Below are 20,078 nucleotides of genomic sequence, written 5' to 3' on the forward strand. Positions count from 1 at the left end.
TGTTGCCCTCTTTACATCCTCAGTCCCAGCCTCCTATCTGGGGGAGTTCTCAAATAACTGTGGATAAATGAAGGTTCTTAGAAATTAATCGTACGAATATCAAAACTTCAGAGTGAGATGGGGGGAAAGTCATTAAGAGTTAAGGCTCTGGAGCCTTCTTGAGAGACTCCAGCCTCCTTTCCTGCCTTCTTAGCTTTCCCTGTCATGTCTCCATGCACCCTCACTCCACCACCCCAGCAGAGCATACTCTATCTTCATTCAGGCTATAGCATAGATGACTGACAGCACTCAAGGTGTTACCCTTCTACGTGGTGGCATAGATGGTAAAGTTTCAAAGCATGGGCTTTTGATTCAGACAGACCCACATGAGAAGCTACTTAACATCTTTGAACTTCAATGTGTTCACCTGTGTAATGGGGACAACAATCTGATAGAGTTGTTGTAAAGATTAGACTAGATTGGGTTGCATTAGATTAGATTAGAGGTCAGTAAAGGTAAAGCCCAGGGCCAGATGTAGCCTGGCAGCTGTCTTGTAAAGGAAGTTGGGTTGGAACACAGACACACTCACAGTCTCATCTGTGGCTGATTTTGTGCTTCAGTGGCAGAATCGAATGGTTGTGACTGAGAATGAATGACCCCCAGAGCCTAAAATATTTATCTGGTCCTTTACAGAAAAAGTTTAGTAACTCTTGGATTATATAATACAAGTTAATAAATGTTATTTTTCTTTTAGCCAAAAGGGCAAAGCAGCGATGGTGAAATTTGGGGTCACTGACAGTTCTTGGGTGGGATTTGAGAGGCTCAGTGCTCACAGGAGTATCCCGGAGTTCCTCAGATGCCCTGTGGAGGCCACAGTAGCCCCATGACTTTTCTCCTTTATGGAGATATTGCCAACTTTGATTTTGACAGCAACCTTGTGGGTTAGAGATAAAGGGTGGTTCATCCTCATGTTATGGGAGAGACAATGGAGGCCAGAGAAGCGAGGGACTGGGCCTGGGACGCCCAGAGAGATAGGATGAGTGGCTCCTGGAACCCAGGCATTCTGCTCTGGGCCAGTTCTCACCTCTTTGCTACTCATTGCTTCAAAGACTTAGTGGTGCCCTCGTGGCAGGAAAATGGCTCTTGCCCATAAGTTGACCTAGTATGGAACAATCCTTCATACTACTTTACTTACAGAGGCAGGGAAAGGGGCACCAGTGATGGGGCCAGAGGTAGGTGGTGGGCAATGTCACAGTGACAGCCCCTCCTGTGGGTTGGACCTCACTCTCTTCCTGTCTTGGTTTCAGCCTTTGGCCTAGGAGACCTTCCCAACCTGCTGGGCCTGGTGGGGGACCAGCTGGGTGACACAGAGCGGAAGCGGCGGCACGCCAAGCCAGGCAGCTACAGCATCGAGGTGCTGCTGGTGGTGGACGACTCGGTGGTTCGCTTCCATGGCAAGGAGCATGTGCAGAACTACGTCCTCACCCTCATGAATATCGTGAGTGTCCACGTGTCCTAGGACTTGGGGGGAGTGGTGTGGGGTGGGCCCCAGTGCTGATCCAAATGGAAGTTTCTGGGGCCTGGTATTTTTCAGGTGGACTTGGGGAAGTCATTGCTTGCTCCTTAGCCCAGCAGGCACACCCTTGGCAGCCAGGTTAGACGGTATAATGAGCTTGAATTGGCCTGACTTGCATCCCAGGCTGTGGCCTGATCCCAGCTGTACATACCTGGGCTGAGGTGACCCACCAGGCCTCCTGCGCTGGAGCCTGTGGACAGTGGGTTCTGGGCTTGCACACATTCAGAGTCTGGGTCAGGCGTGGCCTGGAGCCTTGCTTGTGTTGGAGTTGAAGGGACTCATCATCTGGAAAAAATGCCCAACCCCAGGCTGGGGAGACTGGCCAAGGAGCTCTCAATCTGTGAAGTGTGTCCTGAGACCTTGACATGGGCCTTGGGTGTGCACAGACAGGCAAGGAAAATCAGGGATGTGGGCAAATTCTAAGACTGCATTGAAGCAGAGAGCCCGTGCCCTCAGCTGCTGCCTGTGGCTGTCCTGCAGAGATGCAGGACTCTCATCACAGAAAAGCTAGTTTTTCAAGAAAAATCAGAAATGTAGTTTTTTTTTAAGTGTTTAAAAAATTTTATTATGGAAAATTTTAATCCAGATATTTAAGTGAACATTTCCAGTTTTTAAATGTTAAAAGAGAAACCCACTGTAGATGCCAAACAAAACACACTATAGGCCCCAGGTGGCCCCGAGTGAGCATCCCTGGGCTAAAGGGGCAGAGAAAAGGAAGAGCAGGAGGGAAAGGAGAGTGAAAGCATAGGGCCTTTGTCAGGGTGCCTGTGGCTGTGTGGTTCTGGGAAAGGATGGGGACCTGTCTGGGTGAAGTGAGACCCAAGGTAGAAATAGTGCAGGCAGGGGCCAGATGCTGGGGATGGGGGCCGGACCCTCAGCCCTCCCCTATGAAGTGTAGTACCGGAGGCAGGTGACCCACTGGGAGAGACCCCAGCTCAGCATGGGATGCTGTGCAGTCCAGGCCGGGGGGAGGTGGGCAGCGGTGCACAAGGGAAAATGCCATGTCAACAGGAGGCAACAGGGCAGATGCCCTTCACCTCTGAGCCTCTGCAAGGTGACCAGGTTAATGGCTCATCATAAACATTCATCTGGAACACCAGAGCTGAGAAAGAAGATATGTATGTGGTGGGTCCTAAAGAATTTGAGTGAGGCCTCTTTTGAAGGCCAACGCTTCCAGCCCCTGCATGGGCCCTCACTTGCCTTGATGTTAGGGCCATCTGCCCCTAGGCCTGTCTGGAGAGGATAAAGAGGTTGGCTAGCTGCATGATCATACAGACAGAAAGATGACTGCAGTATGACAGGGCTGGGATAGAATCACCTTATCCTCAGTCTAACATGGGCAGTGCTGGGAGGCTGTGAGGGATGTGCAACTGATCGTGCTGCTGCACTAAGAAGAATATTAGTGAATTGGCCAAGAGCACACAGTCTGACTCGGCCCCTTCCTGTCTTTGTGACTTTGGGGGCAAGTTATGAACCCTCTGGAGTGTCTCTTCTGCACTTTGAAAGCAGCATTAACAGTACTTACCACCAGAGGTTTTGGGGAGGATGAAACGAGTGCATGGCACAGAGCATGGCCGTGCAGAGCATGCGCTGTCAGTGGGTGGTGGTTGGTGATAATAATGTGACCTTCGTGAAGTGACTGGTCATGCATTTCTGGGAACGGGATAGTTGATGGGGAGAAATGTCAACCCCACATCATGTCAGTCTCCTTGGAAACATTGGTAGGGCACTGCCTGGGTCCATAATCTGGCACACCTTTGACGAGGTGGTCACTAGGGGGACAGCCCCTTAATGTCTCTGGGACCTTGGGCAGGGGACCTGTGTTGCTCAGGGATCCATAGGATGCAAATGATGAAAACGCAACTCAATCTAGATTAAGACAAAGGTGGTAATTTCTTGGTTCGTGGGTCAAACTGGGAGAGGGACAGGTTGGAGCCAGTTGTAAGAGTAATTGGAACTAGAGGAAGTTTTCAGGTTCGCTTCTCCGTCTGTGATATCCTGATTCTCTCTGACCGACTTCTCTACCAGACTTTCTGGCCACTGACAACATGACACTGACTCCTATCCCCATCCATGGCTGGAGACAAAAGGAGTTTCCCCTCTGGTTCCCAGGCAAAATCTCCCGAAGCAGGACTCTGATTGGCCTAACCTGGGTCACATGCCACTCTTTGGGATGATCACTATAGGTTAGAGAGGAGGGGGAGCATCAGTGCTCCAAGGCCGGAGAGCGGTTAGACACAGCCATGGCCGCTGGAGAAATTGTTCTGAGCTGGCCAGGCACCCCAGTTTGTCTCTGCTACTGTTTAGCCCCTTAGAGCCTTTGCTCTTTCATGATAGTGTCTGCTCTTGGGTTTGTGAAGATTTAGTATCCAGGGTATCTAGCACATGCCTGGCACATAGTGGGTACTCAAGTAATGTTTTCTGTCATTATTATTGTTACATTGCTTGTTTTTGCGTGTATAAGTTGTTCCTCACCTTAGTTTGGGAAGGTGAGTTCCCTGAGGGGAGGGGCTTTGTCTTTTTAGGAACCCCAACAGTACACACAGCACAGGGCCTGAGACCTGAGAGGTGATTGGTAAACGTGGAGGTGAATGGTATCTACCAGAGAAGCGGGTGGCTGGCACCCATTGAGATGGCAGCAGGAGAGAGCAGCAGAGTTCTGTCTGCAATGTCAACATCAATAAAAAAGCAGGAGCAGAGATCAGCTCCAATGACAGGAGCCCAGGGAGTGGGTGGGAGGCTAGAAAGTCTGTCCCTGGCCGCCCCCGTGTGTGGACACTTCTTCCATCCCAGGAGCTTAGCGTGTGGTTTTGGACACAAAGGGCAAAGGCTACCACATGGAGTTGTTTGAGGAAGAGAGAGGGAGGGGAGGGAAAGGATGCCTGTGAATTTGAACACACCCACCATCCTGGAACACTCGACCACCCACCCAGACTCCACAGATCACAGGCCCAGCCTGAGGCCACAGCTGGGGACCAATCCCATTAGTGGGAGGCCACGCTGAGAGCCAGGTGTGTCCCCTGGAGCCAGCAGGTGGGGGACAAGAGGAAGGGCAGGAAAGGGGAAAGGGGCAGGGGAGACCTCAGGATGCCCAGGAGTGGTAGGAGCCTGGGTCCCACAGCCCAAAGCTGAGGCTGAAGACCCCAGGACTGTAAGCCAGGCCCTATTGCAGCCCCAGAATCCTTCACTTTGTTAAAAGATAATTTTCAGGAAAAGGTAAACTCATGACTCTCATAGAGAAATAAAAACGAACATGTGTTAAAGATTTGACTCTACTCATTAATGAGGGAACCAGGCAGATGTTATAACTCGTTCAAAAGAGAACCCAAGGACAGAAACATTATAGATTAGGAATTTTACAATGAATGTGCAAAAGGAGACAAAATTGGTGTTGTGTAGGGTGGGAGGGAAGGCTGTTTAGCCTCTGCCAGAGAAGATGGAACCTGCCTGCGTGCAGACAGGAATTTTGCATTGCTCTTAGTGACCCATGGTGCTCTCTGCTGTAAGGGGTGCTTTCTCTGCATCTGATTCTGATAAGGGGGAAAGGCGCGCTGTGGCAGTGCCTGCCTTCTATTGAAGTACAAGTTTTTATTCTCTGGTTTGAGGCCTGACCAGGCGTGAGGAGTCTGATGACTTGTCTTACTTAAAAATCTCTGCCCCCATTCCTGGAACTAGCGGAGCGGCAGCATCTCCCAGGCCACAGCCCTGGATTGGACTGGGTTACAGCCCTAAACAGCAGTGTGGTGGGATTCTGTCTCTTCTGCAGCTCTGTTCTGCCACCTGCTCCTCACTCCCAGGATTCTGGCTGGGGTTAGGAGAGTGAGAGTGCCCGGGGCAGTTGCGGGGGTGAGTTGTCTGAGGGGGACCACAAAGCTTTCTTGGGTGATCTGCTCCATTCTCTCTCTCATCTTTCAGAGAAACTCTTTCAGAGATACCCCGAGGGACCCCCATGAATTCTGTTGCTCGGCTTCTTAACTCTTGGTTGGACTGAGGTGTTGGCAGGTTCTGGAGGGTGGATCAGGCTTGCTGGAGCCCTGCTCCCCAGCTGGCTTCACTGCCAGCCTTGGCTGACATCCATTCATTTGTTTAGAGCTGGGTGCTGTGCTACCTCTGTGGGCCCTCCGTGGGGTGAGGTATTAGGTAGGGTGGGCTGGGAGTCAGGGTTCTTGTGGTTGCAGGTGACGGATTCATCCAGCTCACACTAGCTGAAACCAAAGAGGGTAGTATTGGCAGGGAGCTCCTGACGTGCCCACAGAGTCAGTGGGGCAGGAGCCCCAGGGACCACAGGATGAGGGCTTCAGGCCCATTAGGGCACCGTCTCCTACTCTGCTGGCCTGTGCTTGTCAGTGGAACCCAGCAACAGATGGGCTTTCTCCTATGATGGGAAACGGGAACACCCCAGGGGCTCACACTTAGGACCCAAATGCCAAAGGGCTCTTTCTTGCCCTCCTAGGGAAGACTGGCTAGGGTGGGACATGTGGCTATCCCTGTACTAATTGCTGTGACTAGAAGGTTGGTTTGGGTCTGCTGGGTCACAGCTTGCCGCTGTGTATGGGGGTGAGTTGGAGCAGGACCTGTGCCCAGAAAGCAAGCAGCAAAGCCTGTGGACAGGAAGAATGGCTTCCACAGTGGGGGACACAAAAGGAAGAGAAAACACAGTCCCTGCCCTCTGAGCTTATACTGCTGTGTGTCTGCAGACCACTGCACAAGATATAATTGCAAGCTGGGTGCCGTGACTCACAACTATAATCCTAGCACTTTGGGAGTCCAAGACAGGAGGATTGCTTGAGGCCAGGAGTTCAAGACCAGCTTGGGCATAGCAAGTCCCCATTTCTACAAAAAAATTTAAAAAATTAGCCAAGCAAGGTGGTGCACACCTGTAGTTCCAGCTACTCAGGAGGTTGAGGTGGGAGGATCGCTGGAGCCCAGGAGTTCAAGGCTGCAGTGAGCTATGATTGTGTCACTGCACTCCACCCTGGCCAACAGAGTAAGACCCTGTCTCTAGAATTAAAAAAAAAAGAATATAATTGTAGAAATCATTAGTATTGTTTTTGAGCAACTACTGAGAGCCAGACTCTTTGTAGACTCTACCTCATTTACTTAAGTCTCCTCATAACCCTACGAGAGGTCTGAGTAGCCTCAATGTCCTTACATAGAAACTGGCGTGCAGAGACAGGCTGTAACTTGCTAGTCTCCCCTCTGGTAGGCCGTGGGGCTGGGATCTGAGCACCGCTGTGTCCACTCCAGAGCTCACCCTCTTCCCCAGGCCTGATGCTAGCTGGTGCTGTCCGTGGCTGGTGACCCAGCTGTTATGGCAGAAAAACTTTTCTCTACACTCTTATGTTCAGTACCGGAGGGCTTGTGAGTTAAACTGAAAGAGACAGACTGGCAGGAGAAAAGAGTTGATTTGCCAGTTCCTTGTATATAGGGGTGCTCCATGATGAGTACCTCAAAGGGGTGGTGCAAATTGGGGGCTTGGCCAGGTGCAGTGGCTCACGCATGTAATCCCAGCACTTTGGGAGGCTAAGGCGGGTGGATCACCTAAGGCCAGGAGTTTGAGACCAGCCTGACCAATATGGTGAAACCCCATCTTTACTAAAAATACAAAAATTAGCTGGTTGTGGTGGTGTGCCTGTAGTTCCAGCTGCTCGGGAGGCTGAGACAGGAGAATTGCTTGAACCTGGGAGGCGGAGGTTGCAGTGAGCCAAGATCGGGCCATTGCACTCCAGCCTGGGCCACAGAGGGAGACTGCAGTCTCAAAAAAAAAAAAAAAAAAAAAAAAGAAAGAAACAAAACCTGGGGGCTTATATTCTTAGCTTAATAGGGAGAGAAAGGGAGAAGGGAGAAAGGTTTCTTTAGGAAAGACAAGTGGGTTTTTAGGAGAACAAACAAGAGATGAAGTTTGTGGTAATGTTTACTTAAGCAGGGCCAAGTGGTATTTCTGTCTTTATGACCATGAAATTCCCTTGAGGGGATTTCCGACAACCTCTTTTCCCAGATGCTGCTGCTTTTAAGGGAAGACGAGAAGGCTTCTTTCTGCATCTGTTGGCTTTCAGATGTCTTCAGCTTACACTGATCTGTATCCTAACGCTGGGGTTCCAAATGGGCCCTCACACAGGCTGGGAACAGGACCCCAGGAGAGGGAGTACTTGTATGCATGTATGTCCTGGAGGGGCCATGAGCTGTGCCAGCTCCTACAGTCTCTGCTTGGCAAGGGGCTCCATATGTGTGGCTTCTGGGCACTGTGTGCCCTCAGCGAGGCCCCTCCCAGGCCCACTGGGTGGCCTGGTCTGAGCCCCTGGTAAGGGTTCTAAGAGGGTCAGCTCAAATGATGGGAGTGAGGGTGGAGGGGATACTCTTTGGGGCTATGGGAAAAACAATGAAACCCACTGCTGAGGTGGAGAGCTGAAGGCAGCGAAGTTTGGAAGGTAGTGGGGAGAGCAGATGGGAGCTTGTTCCCCAAGCAGAATTTGGGAGCTCCCCTTGGAAACCGGAAGAGGTCTTTTGATGGGCTATAAGTGAGACGTTTCTTTCCATCGGGCAAAGTGTACTTTTGAAACTTGGCATTCCAGGGCTGGCCTGGCCTGAAACGTGATGCATTCAGAAGCGGTAGGAAGCCCTCCAATCTGGAGTTATAAGAGACCACATGGATGGTGACAGGAGTGGGTGGGAAGTTCTCTCTGAGCCCTTGACGTTCATGATGTGGAGGCCAGCTGCCCACCTATCCTTCTTCCCTGGCATTCCCCTGACGTCCCTAGGACTTTACTATTGGAGGAAGGCAGGCTCAGTGACCCATTCTAACCTTCTTGGCCAAATTAACACATTCTGACTTTTGACCCTTGACCTCTGACTCATGCATGACTCAAAGCTGTGGCCCGGGAACATTGTCAGCTTCCACTGAAGACTGGGCCACGAGGGCCTGCCTTGGTGACTGCTGTTTGGATAGTCTTGGTCCTACCTTCCTTCTCCCCACAATCTGCCAAAAAGTGGGTGAGGAGAGAGGAGAGTAATGATCTTCCCAGAGGTTCTGGAAGGCTGTTAGAGGCTGGGTCTTCTGCTCACTGCTGGGTTGCCCTGTGAATGTGGGAACAGAAAGGGCCTGGGATGGGTGAGGGGCACAGTTGAGGCAGAGCTTCCCCTGAGGGAAGCCCAGTTCCTCTTGGGGAGAGAGGCTTACAGCATTGAGATGGACTGCGGCTTAAAGGAGCCGTGACCTTGCAAACCTGCTGCTGCCATCGCGGGTATGTGGGAGGTGTGGGGTTCAGGCTTCCCCTGAACAAGTGCAGAGGACGGACAGCCGAACTTCCCAGCAAGGGAAGGAGAGCAGATGGGGACCGACAGTCTGCCTCCCTGGGGACCAGCAGCTCATCCTGTCCATTGTGTGGAAGCTTTTATTCGGCTGGGATGCTTGACACTCGAATTGCCTTAGGGGATTTTCATGGGGCCAGTAATAACAGCTTGCCTTTTCATTCCCCTTGGAACACCTGTCTGCTGTGACCATTTCTGATCCTGATTTCCGGGGCCAGGTCTGGGCTGGCGGGACCAGGGGGAGGAGATCTGGTTCCTGGGATGGATGGTCCCATTGTGCTCTCAACCCAGGGAGGAGGAGGCAGAAGCCATTAGTGAAGCACCCAAAGTTATCTGACGAGGCCCTGGGCACTGCTGTCAGGGGCAGCTGGAGGGACAGTCCGGGTGGCCCTGCCTCCTGTATGTCTTTTGCATTGACCTGGGGAGGTGCCATGGATATTCCTGCAGCTTCAGATGATGCGACTGGGCTCCCCGCTCAGCCTTTTCGCACATGCTGCTGTCTTTCTCTGTGCCTGTTGGCGCATCTATACTGGGTCATCTTCCTTAAGACTTCTTCAAATCTCAGGACTAGAGAACCATTTGAGCACTTTGAAGCATAAAGGGGTAGTTGTTTTCAGCATTTAGTGAGCACGTGTTGTGTGCCTTGTATCACAGACAGACTCCCGCCCTAGAAGTTTTGGTCTGGCTGCAAAAACAAGCCTTAGTCCTGTGGAATAATCAGGGAACCATTGAGAATGGTACCAGTACCAAGGAGCTTAGAGGGGGTGCTGTCCCTGTGGGGTTGTGGAGAGAGGAGGGCTGTCTGCAGGAGCTTATTGCTGAGCCTGCCTTGGGGGAGAGGGCAATTTGGAGAGAGGAGGACATGTGGGCCAGGGCGGCAGACAGCACAGCAAGGTCGTGGGGGTGGGGTTGAGGAAGGAGACCCAAGTGTGTGGCAACAGGTGACAGAAGCCTGCAGAGACCTCCCTAGCATCTAGGTGTGGCGGGATAGCTGGCCAGGCAGCAGCATGGACTGTGGCATAAAGAAGAGGCGTGAGAACAGCTCCCCATGGTGGCATCCAAGGTGGATCCGCAGGTTCCCAGGGCCCTTTCCTGGCCCAAGGGTGATGGACCAGTTCTCTGGGGCAAGGACCCCTTTGGACATGGGAAGATTGGGGAACCTCCTAGGGCCTGGAGCTGGAGCACAGGGAGGGTGAAAAGAGAGACAGAGAGGCCCTTTCATCATTTCCTCCCAGCCAGGTTGCAGCCAGAAGCTTCCAGTCTCTGTTTCCTCTAGAAACCCTCTTGGCAGCCAACCTGTCTGGATGATAGGTGCCTGGTCCACCTCCACTCCCCACCCTGCCCCACCTGGCTGACAATACATAGATGTTGGGGTGGTTGCCGGGACAACACTGGCTAGCACCTCTGCCAATTGTAGGGTCCTACCAGCTCTGACCTGCCTCAGAGCCCCTTTCTGAGCCTGAGGCCTTCTCCGATGGCCTGTATAGAAGAGCTTGGCACCTGTTTTAGACCTGGGAGGTTTTGGCGCAGTTGGCTGTCAGATCAGGGCCTTGGTGGCCTCAGCCTGGGAGGGTGGCATTTTGTTTGCCCTTGACACCCATTACACATGCATCATAAAGCCTGGTTTGGAACACCACAAAAACTGCTTTCCTGCTGATGGAGAGTGTGGCTTTGCCAGACATTCTCCTTTTGGGTAGATGAAACTCTAAGGAGCTCATCCTCCTTGACACGAAGCAGACAATCCTCTTCTTCCCTCTCTTTTTGGTCTTTTTCTCTTCTTTTATGTCTCTTCCCCAAAACTGCTTTTGCTAAAAGTAAAAAAACTCATTCGCTGTAAAGCAGTAGTTCTTTTTAAAGTTTATTTTTTATATTTATTTTATTTAAAAGTTATTATTATTTTTTTTGAGACGGAGTTTCACTGTTGCCCAGGCTGGAGTGCAGTGGTGTGATCTCGGCTCACTGCAACCTTCGTCTCTCGGGTTCAAGTGATTCTCCTGCCTCCGCCTCCTGAGTAGCTGGGATTACAGGCGTGCCACCACACCCAAGTAATTTTTGTATTTTTAGTAGTGATGGGGATTCGCTATGTTGGCCAGGCTGGTCTCGAACACCTGACCTCAAGCGACCTGCCCGCCTCAGCCTCCCAAAGTGCTGGGATTACAGGTGTGAGCCAAGGTGCCCAGCCTTTTTTTTTTTTTTTTTTTCTTTTAAAGACAGGGTCTTGCTTTGTCACCCAGGCAAGAGCACAGTGGTGCAATCATGGCTCACTGCAGCCTCAGCCTCCTGGGCTCAAAGGATCCTCCTGACTCAGTCTCCTAAGCACCACAGGTGAGTGCCACCATGCTTGGCTAATTTTCTTCTTTTTTTTTTTTTTTAAAAATTTTTAGTAGAGACAGGGTCTTATTATATTACCCAAGCTGGTCTTGAACTCCTGGCCTCAAGCAATCCTCCTGCCTTGGCCCCCCAGAGGGCTGGGATTACAGGTGTGAGCCATGGCGCCCACCCAAGCAGTAGTTCTTAACCACGGACATTTGGTAATGTCTGGAGATATTTTTGGTTATCACAACTAGAGGGGATGGGGTGCTACCAGCATCTAGTTGGTAGAGGCCAGGGATTCCACTAAACATCTTAAAATGCACAGAACAGCTCCCCCAACTGAGACCATCCACGTCAAATTGTCCATCGAGACCCCCTGACCTATGGTATTAGTTCCGATTGCCACACACAGGAATTTTCAAAGCAAATCCACTGGGCAGAGAATGATGTGCATCACAGAAGGAGAGTGCTGGGAATCTTGGTGCGAGACATATGTGATAGTGAGCACCCTCCTGCGAAGAGAGTTTTATGGTTCACACAACACTTTTGCTTTCGTGGACAGCATCTCACTCTGCAAATACACACACACACGCACACACACACACACTTTTTAGAGGTAGGGTCTTGCTTTGTCACCCAGGCTGGAGTGCAGTGGTGTGATCATGTCTCACTGTAGCCTCGACCTCCTGGGCTCAAGTGATCCACCTGTCTCAGCCTCCCAAGTAGCTGGCACTACAGGCATGGCTGACTGTGCCCAGCTAATTTTTAATTTTTTTTTAAAAAAGTAGACAAGGTCTCACTATGTTGTTCAGACTGGTCTTGAATTCCTGAGCTCAAACAATCCTCCTGCCTCAGCCTCCCAAAGTGCTGGTATTATAGGCATGAGCCATTGTGCCTGGCTGAAATAAGTTTTAAACTAACAGATGCCATTGATCAAGCACATGCTATGGGCCAGGCCTGGTTTCAAAGCCTTGATGTCTGTTTTCCCCTCCGCTGTCCTGCCTCTTCAAGCTATGTCTCCTCCACAGCCACAGATGAGCAGGGTCGAGCTCCAAGAGGTAAGACCATGCAGTGGTGAGAAGTGGCAGAGCTCGACATTCACAGGCCTCCACACTGCCTCTGTTTACACACAGGCTGCCAGCCTGGGACATCGAGGCTGCTGCGTTTCACAAATAGGTTGTGGGGGATAAATGCTGAGCACTGTGGGCTTGTGAAAGGGACTCTGTTGGGCTGGGTGGGTCCATCCTTGTGCACCCTGGAGCCACTCTGCACACACAGCCTGGGCATGAGGTGGGCTGAGCAGCCGGATCCCCGGAGCACCACCCAAACCAGCCTGCAGGCTCCAGGGAGCTCCAGAGACAGCCACCCCTTTAAGAGGTGTGCCGATTAAAAGGCAGCTAAAAATGCTCACTTGGAACCCACACCAGCCCTTTAAAATATAGGGCATGATCATGAGCTTGGCAGAGAGGGGAGATGTAGCAGCTGAGCCTGCAGCAACTGAGAAAGAAGTCAGGAGACTCAGCACTCTCCTTCCACTCCCCTGAGAGCGGCCTTATCCTCCAAGACCTCATTAAAGACCTCACTAGTAGTGACCTCAGAGGCAGGGCCTACCAATGTGTTATGTGGCATAAAATCATGGGGTATCTGACCATCATGGAGTCTTAGATTTGATGAAGTATGGTACACATGTGAATTTGTTTGTGCGTGTACACACCTGAGCATGGCATCTTGGTGAGGTCTTAGTGTCCCAACCCAGGGTAAACCAGACCCAGCTCTGGCTACTGCGAGGGTCAGCCCCAGAGGGCTGGGGAAGGCAGAGAGCTCAGGCCACAGGTAGTAGTATATTGCTGTTAAACATCCACATACATGCACATGTGTACACACATACAACACAGGTACCCACACACATGCATATGCATGTACACATATAATACGGGTACCAATACACATGCATATACCGGTGCATGTTTAATCACCCAAATGTGTAACACAGGTGTGTTTGTGTAGATACATGCACCCATGTGTACCATACCAAATTAGATGTGTGCACACAGACAAGTTCACATGTGTACCATATTTCATCAAATCTAAGACCACACTGATGGTCAGATACCCCATTATTTTATGTCCTTAAGAATGAAAAAGTGTTACCAATGAAACTCTGTTCATCATACCGCATTTTTACTGTAGACTTATTAGAAGAGAGCTTTTTCTCTTTTTTCTTTTTTTTTTGAGATGGACTCTCGCTCTGTCACCCAGGCTGGAGTGCAGTGGTGTGATCTCAGCTCACCACAATCTCCGCCTCCCGGGTTTAAGTGATTCTCCTGCCTCAGCCTCCTGAGGAGCTGGTATTACAGGTGCATGTCACCATGGCCGGCTAATTTTCCTATTTTTAGTAGAGACGGGGTTTCACCATGTTGGTAAGGCTGGTCTCCAACTCCTGACATTGTGATCCTCCTGCCTCGGCCTCCCAAAGTGCTGGGATTACAGGCATGAGCCACCACACCCAGCTAGAAGACAGCTTTTAACCTCAGTTAGACTTAGGTCTTTAACATATGTTACTCTTTTTTTTTCTCTTTTCTTTTTTTTTTGAGACGAAGTCTTGCTCAATTGCCTAGGCTGGAGTGCAGTGGCACGATCTCAGCTCACTGCAAGCTCCGCCTCCCAGGTTCATGCCATTCTCCTGCCTCAGCCTCCCGAGTAGCTGGAACTACAGGTACCCGCCACCACGCCTGGCTAATTTTTTCTGTATTTTTAGTAGAGACGGGGTTTCACCGTGTTAGCCAGGGTGGTCTCGATTTCCTGACCTCGTGATCCACCCGCCTCAGCCTCCCAAAGTGCTGGGATTACAGGCATGAGCCACTGTGCCTGGCCTATCATATGTTACTCTTGTACACACACAGATAAGGCAACATGAACAGGTGAGAAGTTCCCCTAACTTCTTCACATTCAGACCAGTGTGAGTCTGAAGGTCACGTTTTGGCATAGTCAGCATAGTCCTCAGTGTGTGACGTTTCCATGCAGCATTGTCCTGCCTGCCATCGAGAGCAGGGGTGGTGCCACCTGAGGGCTCCACCGGCATCCTTGGGTTTTCGTACAAGCTACGGACAGCATCCTGTGGATTTGATGCTGGAGCCATATTGATTTTACTGGAAGGTGTCAATGGGAGGTTTTCAGACAACACCCAGGATTCACATTCCTGCCTCTGATAGTTTGTTACCTGAAATGACGAGGGCTGTGGTTGTGAAGCCATGAGGAATGACAGAGGCTCTTGCTTGCACTGGCAGTGACAGTCACACCTGGGCTGCCCCCTGGCCAACAGTGATTGTAAACATGGAAAAGAGGAGCCTGTTGGACTCAATAGGATGCAGCATGTGTCTCAGGGGCGCTGGGGGCTGGAGCACGTGGTCTGCAGAGTCACCTTGTGCCTTGTGAGAAGGGCCAGGGTTGCGCGCCAAGGGGCTGGTCCAGGGCCTGAGACTCCACGTTGCTGTTGTCTCCCTAGGACTGAGAAAGGACAGGAGGGGTCATTGTGGCCATTCCTCTGTCTTCAAGCAATGTTGCCCACATCTGTCCAGGTTCAGAGGCAGTAAGTGATCAGGGAAGGTGCATGAGCAGATCAGGTTTTCCAAGGCCTGGGCTTGTCCTCTGACCATGACTGCTGTCCTCAGGCAAGCTTCTGTATACCTTTGGGCCTGCCTGTATCCCTGAAAACAGGGATAGCATACCATTCTCCTTGGAGGTCCTTGGAAAAATGGCTGACTCTGGGACTAGGGCAGGGAATATGCAAGATGACCCTGGAGCATCTCCTAGAGCCAGAAAGTAACAAAGTGTTAAAAAACATACCCCAAATCCCCAAACCATGGGGGTGTGTTTACGGGACACAGGAGCCAACTCAAAGAGCTCTCAACCACCAAAGCTGGGACAATTTGAGCAACAAAACAAATCACAGAGAATTATAGCCCAAGGTGTAAAATAGATAAAAGTCCATATTGATAACATAAATGATAGAATAAATAAATGAAGAAGGGACAAATCTCCCATGCAGAGTAATTCCAGTTTATTCACATAGAGACTCCGTCTTCAAGGAGGTAGATTTTAACTCCCCACTCCCTAGATGTGGCCGCACATAGTGACTTTCTTCTCAAGAATTCAGGATGGAAATCAGAGAGCAGAGGGTAACTTTCAGTGAAGAAACCTGACAAACACTCCCTCAGCTGGGTGATGAAGGCCAACAGCAACAGTGATGAGTCATGCTGGTATCATGCACCCTTGACATGGTCTGATGAGGATGCACCTTACCCCTGCAGGCTTCCTCCCCTATAGCCCCCATCTAACCATGAGAAAACCATCAGACATTCCCTAATTGAAGGACACAAAATACCTGCTCAGTGCTCCTCAAGGCTTAAAGTCATCAAAAACCAGAAGGCGGGAGAACCTGTCACAGAGAAGAAACAGAGCAGAGGGGCTAAGGAGACAGGAAGTTTAAATGGAATGTGGCACCCTGGATGGGACCAGGACATTTAGGGGAAATTAGAGAAATCTGAATAAAATGTAGACTTTAGTTAATAACAGTATGTCAGTATTGGTTCATTAACTGTGACAACCATACCATAGTAATGGACAATGTTAACATTTGGAATAAACTGGCTATGGGGAGTTTCTGTACTATCCTTGCAACTTTTAGCTGAATCTAAAGTTATTTTAAAATAAAGTTTATTTTTAGAATAATAGGAATTCCAGGCCATTCGCCGTGAGGATTCAGTGAAGTGATGCGAGGAGGCGCTTGTGGGCTGTGCCAGCCATTAGTGGCGATGAGTGTTCCGCTTCTGTTTGAGCGCGGGTGGGCTTAATACCCCCAGGGTCTTGCTTTTTCAGCACTGGCCTCCACCTCTCCCTGTTTAAGACCTGCCTGAGCCTGGCTACCAAGCGGTGGGTGGACCTTTTACAACCTTCTTGAATTGTAAACTCTCCTCATTCTCTCTCCTGGGCCAGAAAAAGCCCACCCCAGCTACCCTGCCACAGAAACTGGTTCTGGACAGCAGCTGAGTGTACTGGCTAAGGAAGGGGGCCTGAGAGTCACAGAGATCCGAGTTCAACTCCTGGCCTTCTCACTTCTAGCTGCGTGACCTTGGGCAAGTTACTTACCCTCTCTGAACCTTGGATGTCTTGCCTACGAGACGGAAATAATTCCTCTCCCCATAAGGTTATGAGGCTGTATGCCAAGCCCTTGGCACAGTGCCTGGCACACAGTAGGTGCTTGGGGAGTAGCAGTGCCTCCCTCCGATCCCAGTACCCTCTACCATCTTCTCTTGTGCTGCTTTTTCTCCCCTTGGCTGGAGAGAGTCCTGACCTTTGCTTGTTTTTCTGGTACATACCCAGTGGTTATCTCAGGTCAATATGTGGTGCTGAATCCTAATGTAGGGGTCCTGGCAGAGGTGACTTTGAACTTGGTGCAGGGGTGACTTTGAACTTGGCTCAGAGGTGAGAAGCAGGGAGGCTGGACACACTGCTCTGTTCTGCCCTGTGGGTGTGCCTTGTAGCCATCCTGCCTCGTGCCCAACCATGGGAAGCGATCCATGATCTCCCCTGAGCTAGCTCCCTGGCCTCACCTCTGGCATTTGGGAGGCAGCCATGGAGGGCCAAGGCAGACAGGGCCAGGCCCTGGGTGCACAGCCAGGCTGGAGCCTGTCAGCGAGCCGCCTGTGTGTGTTCCGGAGCAGCTGGGGTCCTGGCCGTGGTGCCATGTGTCACACGGCCTCTGCAGTTCTACCAGACATGGCAGCCCTGTCCAGCCACCTTCTTGGCCTGTGCAAAGTCTTAGGCAGCTTGAGCCAAATCAAAGACGCTGAGGTCCCTACTCAAGGGCTGGGGATGGCACGGATGTGTGCAGATGAGCGTACCAGGGCCCCAGAGGACTGGAACAGGGGACTTGGAATGGAAGGGCTAACTCCGCCTTTTTTTAATGGGGGAGAAAGGGAATAAAATAAAAGCAGTTTATTTTTATCATCCTTATTTAGTATAAGAAAAGACCCAACTGTTTCTCATTGCTGAGCTCCTTTTCTATCACAGCCTCAAAACTCTTCACTTCTCCTTGTGCTTTAGGCTTCCTTTTTGGGATCATTTTCCATCTTCTCTGCCATTCCTTTAGTGGGGTCTGTGTAATACTTTTTGTTTATCTAATAATGTCTTCATTTCATCATGGTCCTTAAAAGATGGTTTTGTAAGTTCAGGATTCTAGGTTGATGGTTTCTTTATCTCGGTGCTTAGATGGTGCTAATTCAGTATTTTCTGTTTGGTGAGTGATCTCTATTCCCTTTGACGGAGGTGTGCTTACAGGGAAGTCCATAAGAGACTGCGGTCACTGTCTGTCCCCAGGAAGGGAGCAGACATGCTCAGTAAAACTTCCAGCAGGAGACTTAAGGCCAGCAGAGGACATGGATGGGAAGGCTGAATGGGGCTCATGCCCCAGGGAACTTTCCAATGATGAAAAGCTACCCACTACTGGGTGCATATGAGCACTGGCTGGGAAGAAATTCCCTGTCAGATGGAGGGGGATGGCTTAGCCTGTTTGGGCTGCTGTAACAAAATATACTAAGCGAGTAGCACAGAAACAACAGAAATTTATTTCTCACAGTTCTGGAGGCTGGGAAGTCCAAGATCAGGGCACCAGCAGATTTGGTGACTGGTGAGAGCCCACCCACTTTCTGGTTCATAGATGGTGCCTTCTCCACTGTGTCCTCGCATGGTAGAAGGAGTGAGGGGGTCTTTCAGGGGCTTCTTTTATAAGGACACTAATCCCATTCAGGAGGGCTCTGCCTTTATGACTTAATTACCCCCTAATGCTCTATCTCCTAATACCATTCCCTTGGGAGTTGGATTTCCACATATGAATTTTGGGGCAACACCAACATTCAGACCAAAGCAGTTGACTTTAGTTACCTTGGTTGCCAATGACCCTGGGGTTCTCTTGGTGGCTCCACGTGGCTCTTGCCTTCCTCTCCCCTGCTGCAAGCCTCTGCCCCTCTCCTTTTAAGGGTCCACAACCTTCTTGGTCCAGGGGTCGTTCCAGCTCCTCCACTGAGACTTCCCTGAGCCCTTCTGCCCAGACACTCTTTCCCTTTGCTCCAGATCCTGGAGCCAGCGGGTGAGGGTGGGGGCCTGTGCTGCAGACCGCAGGACACCAGGCACTTGAAGCCCTCGGTCTCAGGTTGCTTCTTAGTGGTATCTCCAGATGGGCTGTCCCTTTCTGTTTACATAGCATTTGCATCTAGGCCAGTTACCAGGGAGTGGGAAGTGGCATCAGGGGGCCTCACCCCACCTCCTGCCAGTGTCGGACAGATAAGTTGTGATTCTATCTCCTGCTCAGAGAGGCAGCAGCCCCCCTGCCCAGTCCCACTGTAAGGACCTCCCAATGTCCTGAGCTGGAGATGGCAGCGGTTGGAGCAAGGGTCACTGGAGGCTTTGATGAGCAGGTTTGGCCTGTTGAGTGAGGTACAGAAATGAGTAATATGGCAGGATTCTGGCAGCAATTCACATGGTCTGCCTTACAAGAGAAACATGTGGAGGAAGGCAGCAGCCCTGGGCATTTCCAGATGCCCAGAGGCCCAGCAGATGCCCCCGCTGAATGTCCCAGTGACTCCTTTCTTCTCCTGCCCCTGGGATAACCGATGGGTTTACATGAGAATGTGTGAGGCACAGATGTGGCTATGCAGAGCGTGCATTGCCTGTGATCCTGTCCGTAGTCTGCTTATAGTGCACTCAGGGAGGTCTGCAACACTGACCCACCCCAGTACAGAAGGAAGGCCATGATCCAGTGTTGGAGGGGCTGGGAAGTAAGGGTTACTTAAGGGTCACCCCAGTGCAGATCCATGATAATCTCAGCAAAGACTCCTTAGTTTAGATCAGCAAAGACTCCTTAGTTTAGATCCATGATCGGCAAAGACTCCTTAGTTTAGAATTTTACCAGGGAGCCTATGTGTGTGTGTGACTGATTGGGTGCCCCCCATTCCACCCTGAAATCCCTCCTAGGATAAGTCTAGAGAGTGTGGATTGAGGAGGACATTGTCTCTATGCATTGGAGCACTTTAATCCCACTGGGGAGGGGAAGATGTTGGGAAGGAAGCCCTGCTGCTCATTGGACTATCGTCATTTCTTGAGGCGGGCGTTGGCATCGTTCCTTGTGGTGGGGTGTTGGCGGGGAGCTGCTTTCCCACAGCGGGTGCTGGTCTTTGGTCTTGCTACTCAATTGGATCCAGATATGGGTGCCAGGAAGGCCCATGTCGGAAGCCTGACGCTGGCTGCTCTGAAGTCTGCCCATTCATGAACTGGGGCAGCTGCCAGTTCTGGGCACTGCGGAAAGTGGCTTGGGACTGGGGCTCGGTGATGCACGTGGCTTCTGCTGCCCACAGTTTTGTGCTTACAGCCTGGCTCCCTCCTTGGCTGGCCCAGAAGGGGTATGCTTGCAAAGCATACATCTCCTGTTCCTCTCCTGGCTCACCCCTTGCCATGGGACTGTTACGCCTGTGTGGTTGGAAGTGCTATTCCTCTTCTCCATGTGGTGGACAACGGTTGCTTTGTGGGTTGTAGGTTGATCACTTTGCTTTTGATTGGAAAAGAATTGATGGCTGAAGGGCATGGGGAGATGGAAGTAGTGAGAGCAAGACTATGCAGGGAGCTCCAGCCCAGCTCCTAGGAAGCCATGTGGGCAGGAGGCAGAGGCTGGGTTCCACTTCTGCTGGCATCACATCCCTAACAGCACCGGTGGCATCACATCCCTAACCACACCGGTGGCATCACATCCCTGACCATGCCGGTGGCATTGCATCCCTGACCGCGCTGGTGGCATCACATCCCTGACTGTGCTGGTGGCATCGCATCCCTGACCATGCCGGTAGCATCG

The 20,078-nt window shown here is 51.1% G+C and overlaps 1 protein-coding gene across 2 annotated transcripts in view; it reads left to right on the plus strand.

The window, feature by feature from the left end:
* ADAMTS14 (ADAM metallopeptidase with thrombospondin type 1 motif 14) overlaps positions 1-20,078 on the plus strand; it is an 86,743-nt gene that overhangs the window by 32,289 nt on the left and 34,376 nt on the right. For both annotated transcript variants that reach the window (XM_030798071.1, XM_003271202.2), the window contains exon 4: positions 1,287-1,477. In XM_030798071.1, coding sequence (XP_030653931.1) covers positions 1,287-1,477 — 191 coding nt within the window. The remainder of the gene's footprint in view (positions 1-1,286; positions 1,478-20,078) is intronic.

Source organism: Nomascus leucogenys, chromosome 18, assembly GCF_006542625.1.
Source record: "Nomascus leucogenys isolate Asia chromosome 18, Asia_NLE_v1, whole genome shotgun sequence".
NCBI lineage: Eukaryota > Metazoa > Chordata > Mammalia > Primates > Hylobatidae > Nomascus > Nomascus leucogenys.